The following is an 11,439-nucleotide window of genomic DNA, read 5'->3' as shown; positions in this document are numbered from 1 at the left end:
AATAATAAATAATAATAACGATAACAATAATAATAATAATAATAATAAAATAATAAATAATAATAATAACGATAACAATAATAATAATAATAATAATAATAATTAATAATAATAACGATAACAATAATAATAATTATAAACAATAATAATGATAATAATAAATAATAATAAAGATAATAATAATAATAATAATAATAATAATAATAATAATAACGATAACAATAATAATAATAAATAATAATAAAGATAATAATAATAATAATAACGATAACAATAATAATAATAATAAATAATAATAAAGATAATAATAATAATAAATAATAACGATAATAATAATAATAATAACGATAACAATAATAATAAAATAATAATAACAATAACAATAATAATAATATAAATAATAATAATAATAATAATAATAATAATCATAATAATCACAATAATCATAATAATCACAATAATAATACTAACTTTATAAGCGCCTTTCTCGAAACCTAAGGACACTTTACAAAAAAACAATTAGGATGATATTATTCTTATCATTAATCTTATTTGTTGTATTTATTTTACCACAAACTGCACTTACCAATAATGGTAAATAAGTATTTCGGTATTGAATCAATGAAGCCAATATTCACCTCAGGAACGGACCAACCAAATGGACAATTTATCATTTGATTAACCTCTTCACTTAGAGATAATCAATGGAACGGAAGAAAGAATGTAGTAATTTTTTATGTAAAAAAGGAGAAAAGAGAGGGAGAGAAACAGGGTGTATGTGTATTGGTATGGACAAACTAGGTAAACATTTAGTGAAAATTTTATTGACAAAAAAGACCCCAATTATTGAACATTACTAACACCAAGGCATTTGAGATATATTTTTCTTTTTATTTACAAATAGAAAACATTATGTATACAACAGATTGACCGCATACAGCATGACTCAAACAAAGTGAAGAACACCCTTAGCACAGTCTGTCAACCAAATATATATATATATATATATATATATATATATATATATATATATATATATATATATATATATATATATATATATATATAATATTTTATATATATATATATGTTTTTTATTTTATCATTTTGTCACCATTTCACCCATAGAAAACTAGAGCTCCACCACCAGCTACAGAGATTCACCACAGCTGATCGATGGTGTTTCTTTTCAGTCATAGGAATGTCCTCCTGGACCATGGTGACGGTATAATACAGTTGTTTTTTCTTTTAACGCTGTGAGTGGGGAGAAGGTTGACATGTGCGGATGTCTCCAGGTCGAAAGTGAAGCTATTTATTTGAAGTCTAACTGTGCAATTCATATGACCAAGCAGGATATTCACAAATGTGCGGATCTGAGTTCGGCGAATCCCCTGTTAGGAAGGGGAAAGGTGGGTCCAGAATGTGGACACGGCACAAGTCCAGACTCTGTGAGAGCGGAACCAGACATCCTCGCCCTCCGGTGTTAGACGTTTGTCCACCTGAGCCCAAGTCCACTTCAGGTTGAGACTGGAGGTCTTCGGAAAAACTGCGGCCTTGGACATCAACTCCAGAAACACACATCAAAGTAGTTAGTAGTTTAAAAACGTTGAATCTATTTAAGTTTGAGTCAAAGGTTTTATTTCATAATTAACAAAAGTTTATTTCATTGATATATATATATATATATATATATATATATGCGGTGGCTATAATCAGTCAGTTTGACATCTAGACAGGAAGTCGAGACACTTAGAAAACGTTGCCCCCCCCCCCCCCTCCCCATGTCTGACTAAATAACATGACTAACATAGAAATCAGAACGTTAAAATATATTTATATGTGTGTGGTAGAAAATAACCATACTGAGTATGCACTCTTCAGTATTGATAACTCAGAGCATGTCAAAAATACGTGTCCTTTGTGATAATAAAAAAATGTAAAAAAGGATAAATGAATTTTAAAATGAGGCCCTTTAAGACATATAATAATAACCAGTGTAAATAATGACAAAAAAAACCTCTAAATATTCATAGAGACATAGTAACAATGGTATAAATGAAAAATAGTAAAATAAAAAAAAAAAATAAAAAAAAAGGATTTCTACCGGGAGTGAGATTTGTCAGAGTGAGGCAAACTGAGATTGTAACTGAGGATCTTGGCGTTTGAGTTGTGGTCGTCGTCGGAGTCAAAAAGCAGGTCTCCTCCAGTCCAGGGAAAACATGGTGCTTCCTGGCGGGAGCTCTCCCGTCAGAACTGTCTCGTTAGTTTCTGTTTCTTCTCCTCGAAGCATAACCCCCCCCCCCCCCCCCTGCTCAGCCCCGTGAGGCTGATCTGGCGGAGGGGACGTCGCTGGGGAAGGAAGGCCCAATCCTCAGAGGGGGCGTCGGGAAAGTGGTTATGTTGCATAGTGATCAAAGCTCCCAAGGTACTCCAGGGCCGCCCTGTAGCATAGCTGGTACTGGTCCTGGAAAAATAACCACAGTTGAAAATAAATAATAAATAAGTACAGTAATAAAAGAGTGATAAAGCGGTAACGCAAACAATAATATCCATGTTAGTTTGCCGAGTGAACTCGTTTTTTACTTCGCGGCTCTGCGGACTCTGATTGGTCGATGGCGGTAACCAGCGGGCACTTCTCCACTTCCTCCGCTCGGATTCACGTTCCTCATTTCACGCTGCGTTTGCTACACTTTTCTCACATCATAAAATCATTCCAAGTCAATATTCCATCTTAATGTATTATTTCAACAGTCAGTTAATGTGCAGGCGGCCGGTCATTATCGGTCGTTATTATCAAATAACCCCCGCCAGGGTGGAGATTAGGTTGCGTTAAGGACCGTCTGGCTGACCAATAACCCCCACCCTGTCGAAGGTTATTTTGCAAAAATGACCGGCTGGCTGCACATCATCCCTTAGACGTTTCAATGAGGGCTCCGGGAACGAAATTCAAAATTCAAATAGAATTTGAATATAAAAAAAACATCACTATTCGAATGCTGAAATTGTCATTTGATGTGTATTTACTTTCATAAAATAATAACTGATTATAAATGTTTTGACTAACGTGAGCAAATCAATCCCCATGTGATGAGCGATTAAGTTCAATATATAAGTTCCTCCGTTTTCTTGCACAGTGAACGCACATTAGAGAGAAATATTCGCGGCAGCGGCGTGCCAAGTCGGCGCCGGCGGAGACGCACGACACACCGACGCGTCTACGTCTTCCGCTGTGTGTACAAGGGAGAGTGCGTCTTTGAGCAGGATGTCCAGCAATTCCACTGATGTGGCGATGAAAGTGGGAAATAAACCCGATCAAGTCCGGCGGAACGTCCCCCTCGTGCAGGCGTTCCCAACCACCGGCTCGCGGACCGTGCCGGGCTGCGGGGCATTTGCCGCCGGAACCATGAGGACACTGGCGGGATTTTTTCAGGAGCAGTCCGCAGCAGCAGGAAACGGAGTAAATTAAATGCATCGAGAGTTTCTATTCGCTTTGTTTTGAGAATAGATTGCTCTGATTAGAGCTGCGGAACTTAATTTGAGCATAAAAAAATTTGAAATTCAAATGGGATTATAGAGGAATATCTGCAGCCCTAGCTTTTTATCAGGCAAGTGGAAGAAAGAATTGAAATGTCACATCCAGTAGAGCTCGTAGGTGTTGTGGATGTTGTGGCGCCCAAATCAAACCTTAAACCCCCCGAAGGGGTTTTAGAAAAAACGATCCCATTTCTAATATAAGGCTCGTTATATAAGACTCACAGGTAAGTAAAGACAGGTACAGTACAGCAGCCATTCGCTTCATTCCCTCTTATTGCAAACATCGACTTTCCGGCGGCGCACGCATTTCTCCCCAAGAAGGAAGCGGGAGCCCTAGCAGCGGTTTGGTTACACCACTTTTCGCAAAATGTGCAGCGATAGGGTGATAAAAAAAAACACGAGTGATGGCTGTTTTAAAGCGGGCTATGAAGCCTTGTGACATTCAATCGCTAATCAATTCACCATCGGTGGAGCCGCCATTTGCGAGTGAGTGCGCACGGACTTATTAACTTTTAAACATCCTTAATGCCGTTCGCCTTGTCTTAAAGCACGAGGGGAATGGCCTCTGCACCAGTTTTATGAGTGTGCGTCTTAGCTAATGCAATTGAAAGGTGCAGTGTGTAGAATTTAGTGGCATCTAGTGGTGTGGTTGTAGATTGTAACAACCTGAATCCCCCCCCCCCCCCCCCTCCAACTGAATCCCTTTCCAGTGACGTAGGAGAGGCTGCGGCGGCCTTCAGGTGCCGCGAAAAAAATGGGAGGCCCTCTCTAGAGCCAGTGCTTGGTTTGTCCACTCTGGGCTTCTGTAGAAACATGGCGGTGCAACATGGCGGCCTCCGTGGAAGCGTACCCGCTCCTTTCGTAGACACAAACGGCTCATTTTAAGGTAACGAAAAACGCAACGATTTTTACTTTCATGGGATTATACACGAATATTCCATATATTATATTATGTAATATTATATTCCATTTCTGCCCAATCCATTCCATATATTCTACACACTGCTCCTTTAAATGAACATGCAAAAGCATATAAGAAATGAATCGATACTGGTCAAACAACTCGTGAAAACGCCCTTGTCGGGGCTTTAAAGACTGTACTGTCTGCATAATTATGTAGGATTCATGAATATATTTTCAAAGATCACAACCAGACGGTTGATTTTACAACCTTTTTAAAAAGCTAAGAGTTCACATGAGAGTAATTTTAAAAAGCTAGCTAACCAAATGCAATGAAAATGTTACAAAAAACGAAAGCTAGTGGCTCTTTACACTCATTTATTATATTTTACTACAGGCTCTAAATACGTTGCAGTACTTAAAATTGAAGCCCTTCAGCTTTACAGCTTAATTATCTACTTTCAATCCAACTGCGAGTTGGAGACGGTTACCTCTGGGATAGCAACGGACAAGGTCTATTTAGGTTAAATAGAAAAGAAATATAAAATGTGATCTTCTGCAGTTATTTATTATTATAATATTATATATTATTATATTTTATATATTATATTATTATTATTATATTTATTACTATATTTATTATTATAATATTATAAATTATTATATTTTATATATTATATTATTATATTATTATTATTATATTATACAGATTTTTATTGAGTTGCAGCTGTTATTCTGAGATGCAGAGGTTTTATATCTGAGGTTGAGTAGAATGGATCATTAAAGTCCATCTTGGGTAATGTAAGGTATATTGACGTTCAGAACCATTGTTCCTTTTTTTTTGTTCACCATTGGTGATTAGTTCACCATTATTCAAATGTCGTCTCCAGCAAAGTGTGCTCCAATAAGCTTCTTATCTTAAATTCTACCTCGGTCTGCACCATGGCGGGTCTCTGCGTTCTCAGGGTCTTGACGGTCTGGAAGAGGTCCACCACGCCCTCGTATCTCATCCTCTCCAGAACGATGCTCAGTGTGATGAAGACACCCGTCCGCCCGACACCGGCACTGGGGGGGGGGGGGGCGCAAAGACCGGACACATTAAGACTCTCATCTCGAAAGCCAGAAACCGTTTTGGGAGCAAGTTGATACGTTTACTGGATTAAAGCCACGTGTTTAAATGGAACAGTCACCTGCAGTGCACGGTGATTGGTCCATCTTGACCAAACTGCTCTTTGGTTTTATGAACCTGGCCAATGAAGTCGATGAAGCCCTCTCCGGTTTTTGGCACGCCCTGCTCAGGCCAGTCGGTGAACTGGAACTGCCTGATGGTCCTGGACTGACCGTCCTGAGGGGCATCAGGATCAGGATGAGAATCACTTTATTACTATTAGGTACATTCACATATACTAGGAAATTGTTCTGTGAGGTTTGGTGCGTTTCACTACAGATGATTAACATAAAAAAAGCTTTAAAATTGTATTTTAAACATATTTTTCCATTTAAAAATAAGTAATAATTATTTGTAAAAGTATTTAAAAAATGGCCCAAAAAATTAATACAAATAATAATACAACTTAAATACAATAAAAAGTGAAGTTTGAGTATATACAGTTAAATATATACAAATAGCCCAAAAAAGATATATAGAGAAAACAGAAATATATCAGTTATATAGAAATACAGAATATACAAAATGCGATACTATGCACTGGATAAATTATCATTATGGGATATACTGTTGGTCGAAATGATAAATATGAATTATTACTATGTACTAACTAGCTTATTACAGTATGTACAGTGTAATACCAGTTATTTATTGGACTTACATTATTGTGTAATATATATTGTGGCGGCTCAAGGTTGTTCGATCGAATGGAAAGCCGACACACTGACACACAGCATCAGCATCAGCATCTGCTGTTTTCCTCCCTTAATGATTGATTTTTATCATCCATCACAGTGTGTATAGTTAAATTACCTTTCGTACTTTACCCATCGCAGCAAGGGGTTGATCTGGAGAGGCTACGTACCCTGGCATCTGTGACCTTGAACTCTCTCAGGATATACTGGGGCATGTTGTACTCAGCCATGGGATCCACCACGAAGTACTGGTAGCGTGCCGATCGCTCTGCCGGCCAGTACTGGTGGCATTTTTCCTACAAAAAATAGTTTGAGACGAAGGATTAGAATCTGTGGCGTTGAGAACCCGAGAACCCATATATATATATATATATATATATATATATATATATATATATATATATATATATATATATATATATATTTATATTCAATAGTAGCATATTTCACACATACAGTTGGTCACAGGTTTTTTTTCAATTATAATTATACCTTTAAATAATAGTATCATATTTAAGTTATACTTCCTTTGTTTTGATTCTACATTCTTTTGGTGATCTAGTGATTAATTATGTCATTCAGCTTAAGCAGTTTGTTGTTCAAATATCAATGAATTATGAGCCTCACTCAGGGAAAGGTAAAAAAGCGATTCATTCGAGAAAATCTATTTGGATTAGTAAGTTAATTCTAATTATCGATTTGTTAATTATAGATATAATATAAAGACATTTCATGTGTCCGTCCAATATACCAGTATATTTCATTGAGCGTGGTAGACAGCGTGCATGTGTATGTGTGCCTGTCGCAGTAAAGTCACCAACCCGTCCCATCTCCCGGAGCTTGGTGAGCATGACCACTATGGTGGAGTTATGCTCCCACAGCATCCTCCAGAAGTCCTCCGTGGTCTCGGCCAACGGGCCCTGGGTGGCCATGTACGCTTTCTGCTGCCTGCACACAGGGGAGGAAAGATGGGTGAGCATATGCCGTTGTCACTTTATTCATTTTTAATATAATGCAGCAGCAGTAGCAATTTCGCATTCAAGGTTAAAATGTGGTCTGCAATAATGCCCTCACAAGAGAATAGACATATTAGAGTCAACGTTTGAAGCCGAAGCGGACGTAAAGGCAGATACTGGAAGTATCCAAAAAAACGTCGAAAAGTGTTGAATTCAGTGTAATCATGAAACAACTATACAAACTGCACAAACATTAAAAAAAACAAAACATACAATGAAATCAGCTACAGTTCAGCACAATGCTGGGCCACTGTTCCATGCAGTTATACAACATGGCCACTAGGGGACAGTGTTTGATCATAATTAGACCCAGCTTCACGCAATGACGTTGACTTTGAATTACTGCATAAAGAGGTTAAGAATGAAGGCGTCGGTGAAAGTGTATTCACAGTTGTGTATTTATAATCACGCACGAGACAGCTGCATTTCTATCCATTGGCCCCGTGCCAAATGTTGTCATTGCTGTTGTAGAACACACTCTAAATCTGCACATACTATCACATTTGGTGTCAGTATAGGTCTAGGTTTTTATTATATTTATTTCTTTGGGCTGCTCCCGTTCGGGGTCGCCGCAGCCGATCATCTGCCTCCAGTTCCTTCCGTTCTGCTCATCTTCCTCCCTTACACCAGCCGCCTGCACGTCCTCCCTCACCACCTCCATAAACCTTCTCTTTGTCCTTCCCCTTTTCCTCTTGCCTGGCAGCTCCACCCTCAGCCTCCTTCTCCCAATGTAACTCTCATCTCTCCTACACACGTGTCCAAACCATCTCAGTCCGGCCTCTCTCACTTTTCCACCAAACTGTCCAACCTGAGCTGTCCCTCTAATGTACTCATTCTGAATCCTGTCCGTCCTTGTCACCCCCAATGAAAATCTCAACATCCTCAACTCTGCCGCCTCCACTTCAGCCACCTGCCTTTTTGTCAGTGCCACCGCCTCTAAACCGTACAACATGGCTGCTCTCACTACCGTCCTGTAGACCTTCCCCTTCACTCTTGCTGGAACCCTTTTGTCACAGATCACTCAGGGCACTCTTCTCCACCCGCTCCACCCTGCCTGTGCTCTCTTCTTCACCTCTCTCCCGCTGCTTTGGAGGGTCGACCCCAAGTGTTTGAACTCATCCGCCTTCTCCACCTCCACTCCTTGCATTCTCAGCTTTTTCGCCGCCCTCCCTCCCATTCCCATGTCTTAGTCCTGCTGACTCTCCTTCCTCTTCTCTCTAACGCATGCCTCCACTTCTCCAGGCCCTCCTCCACCTGCTCCCTACTCTGGCTATAGATCACAATGTCATCCGCGAACATCATAGTCCGCGGAGACTCCTGCCTGATTTCATCTGATAGGTTTTTATTATGAAGCATTAAAAAACATTTGGCTACTGTATATATGATATAAGTCATCGTTCGAACACGCTTGTGTTTTTGTAGGGAACTTTATTTTGGACTTTACTTTGTACTTCATGTTCTCCCACTGACAGGTTAGGTATTCATACATTCCTTTACTGATTCACATTGTTTACTGATTGACATTTACGGATCTACCGCTGACATATCACCCAGGGAGTCGCAGCCTTTGGGGTTGGAGCAGCTGCGGCACGACATTTGATTGGGGTTCCGAGCGCATAACGTGGGGAAAAACCGTCGGCAGATGTAAGGATTGGTCTTGAAGAAGAGAAACTCCCAGAGCCACCGCACGGGCAAGGCCAATCGTTAATGTGAGTGAGACGCCGGTGCCAGGAAAATACACACTTTCCTTTTTCACCCCGCTTTGACTCCTGGGATGGTGTCTGTCTGTGATTGACGCGTTTTACTTGTTCTTTAACTCACCTTAAATCTGCTGTTTGCTTTTTTTAACTATAGTTTTTCTGTTTAAACAAACTTTGTAATCAATGTTAACTCAGTTATACCACTACTCCTACTGCTAATAATGGTAAAAATAAAAATGTAATTTGGAATTATTATAACTTGTAATAACTTGCAATAATATATGTGCAATAAAACTGGTATTTCACTGTACATATTGTAATATGCTAGTTAGTACATAGTAATAACTAATATTTATCATTTATACCCTATATACGCGTAACAGTAATTGATCCTGTGCATAGTATTGCATTTTGTATATTCTGTATATTTTTATATATCTGACAATTTCTGTTTAGTATTTTTTGGACTATTAATACGTATTATATTTATTTAATATGACAATTAATTATATTTTTTTGTCATTTTCACTCCACTTTTTATTCTTTTTTATTTTTTACATTTTTTTTAGTATCCGTTCATTTTTTAGGCTATTGGTCTGTATAGTGAAATGCACCAAACCTCACCAGAACAAATGCCTCATGTATGTTGATGAGCTGATGGAATAAACTGATTCTGATTCTGATATATATATATATATATATATATAATCAGAGTATCAATCCTTTCTATAAGAGATCAAATGATCATTGACATATATTGCTCCATATTCACTGAACTAATGAATAACTCACTCAAGTCTTATTAAGAAGCTTTATAGCTTATTTTAGTGTCAGGCTGCAAAGTCATTATTCTCACTATTTCTCCTTTGCAGATCAAATATACTGTACCAAAGCCCTTTGGCTTTTACAGCATATTAAAAATATCATAAAATTGCAGGTTCCAATCCAGGTTTGAACCGCTCATCATCATAAAACCCTCAACAAGCACACTCGTATTTTTCCCAAATGGAAGATAAAAAATCTCAAACGGGAGTCACAAATAATCACAGCTCTTCGCTCGCCCCAAAAGAGAGATAATTGGTGGCTTTCGGTGATTCTTAAGACGATTAATAATGCAGCGTCAAATATATAACTCTGCGGTGTTGGGGTTCCATGCAGGCGCTGCCGTGACAGCCGGTGGCGAAGGCCAATTTTTAAGACGGTGCTGGTAATTCAGCTTGCTTCACACCGAATGCGTAATCGTATCCGACATTTGGATCCTCTAGTCCTCTCGTCTCCCCTAGTATGTATATCAGGGGAAATGGGAGAGCTTGTTTTTTTCCAGAACAACTTTGCTCAGCTGGATATTTACCATGTTCTACGAACGGCAGTTTAAAACCCCCTTTGCTCAGTGGGGGGGGGGGGGAAATCCATCATATAAAAAGAGATGTGTTGCGTTGATAGTGATTATGGCGACCATCCAACATTAACGTCTATAACGCCTTCATCTGGGTTAGGGTTAGACTCGACCGACGTCACTCCCGGTCATACCGTCGGACCCAAATCTGAGTCGCACGTGTCGAAAAATGCCCACGCTCCCCCCGAGGCCTGGACCGGACGCGAAAATTCTTCGCCGCCGTGCGTCACAGCCTTTCGCGCCCGGAATCCAACTCCCCATGGGAGCGAACGGACGTCGGTTTGTTCTCGCCGTTTGTCGCATTGGGTGGGATGCGGACTTTAGCGGCCAGGCGGTGGTTTCACATTGTGTCTCGGCCTCCTCCTCCTCCTCCTCCTCCTCCTCCTCCTCCTCCTCCTCCTCAACGTCGCCGCTAAGCCATCCCTAATCCACATCGCCGCACTTGAAAGGGCCCGGGCGCCGCAACACAGAGCGCCGGGGCTCACCGCCGCCTCAACCCACCCTTAATTACCACAATGAGGAATTAGAAAGGAATTATGACTTGACCCCCCTCCCTCAGGTAGAGGGGCCTGGGGGGACTTCATTAGCCACAGAGAGACAGCAACAAGAAGGAGGAGAGGGAAGCACCGTTCGTTTTCATATAATTCCCTCACCCAGATACCACCTTTTTGGAACAATGGGGGGGGGGGGGGGTTTAGGCAAGATCGGCTCCTACAACATGACCACACATTTATGCCGTGGGGTTCAACCTTTTTTTTTTGCCGAGCCCCCTCGCTAGGATTTCGAGATCTCAAAAAAAGTACGAAGAAAAAATGGGTCATACGCAAACTAAGGTAGCGTATATTAAAGCAGATTTTATTGCCTATTCACACAGAGCGAATGGTAATGGAAAGGTGCATAATGAGTGGGGGAAAAAAAAAAAAAAGACGATAAATAATAAATCATGAAAATAATAATGAAAATAAATAATGAAAATAAATTACGAAATCTATATCTACGGCCGTATTCAAACTGCGTGGGGCGCGTCCCC

At 39.7% G+C, this 11,439-nt stretch overlaps 1 protein-coding gene across 1 annotated transcript in view; it reads right to left on the bottom strand.

The window, feature by feature from the left end:
* Positions 1 to 2,335: 2,335 nt before the first annotated feature.
* The window catches only part of ptprfa (protein tyrosine phosphatase receptor type Fa), a 196,385-nt gene continuing 187,281 nt past the window's right edge, over positions 2,336 to 11,439 (bottom strand). Inside the window, exons 28-32 of the mRNA XM_080017516.1 lie at positions 7,119 to 7,245; positions 6,468 to 6,593; positions 5,625 to 5,779; positions 5,364 to 5,499; positions 2,336 to 2,464 (exon numbers count right to left, since the gene is read on the bottom strand). Coding sequence (XP_079873642.1) covers positions 2,396 to 2,464; positions 5,364 to 5,499; positions 5,625 to 5,779; positions 6,468 to 6,593; positions 7,119 to 7,245 — 613 coding nt within the window. The 3' untranslated portion in view covers positions 2,336 to 2,395. The remainder of the gene's footprint in view (positions 2,465 to 5,363; positions 5,500 to 5,624; positions 5,780 to 6,467; positions 6,594 to 7,118; positions 7,246 to 11,439) is intronic.

This window comes from Zeus faber (assembly GCF_960531495.2).
Source record: "Zeus faber genome assembly, chromosome: 1".
Taxonomy (NCBI): Eukaryota; Metazoa; Chordata; class Actinopteri; order Zeiformes; family Zeidae; genus Zeus; species Zeus faber.
Note: the sequence above shows the minus strand (reverse complement) of the source record. Positions and strands in the feature narration are given on the sequence as shown.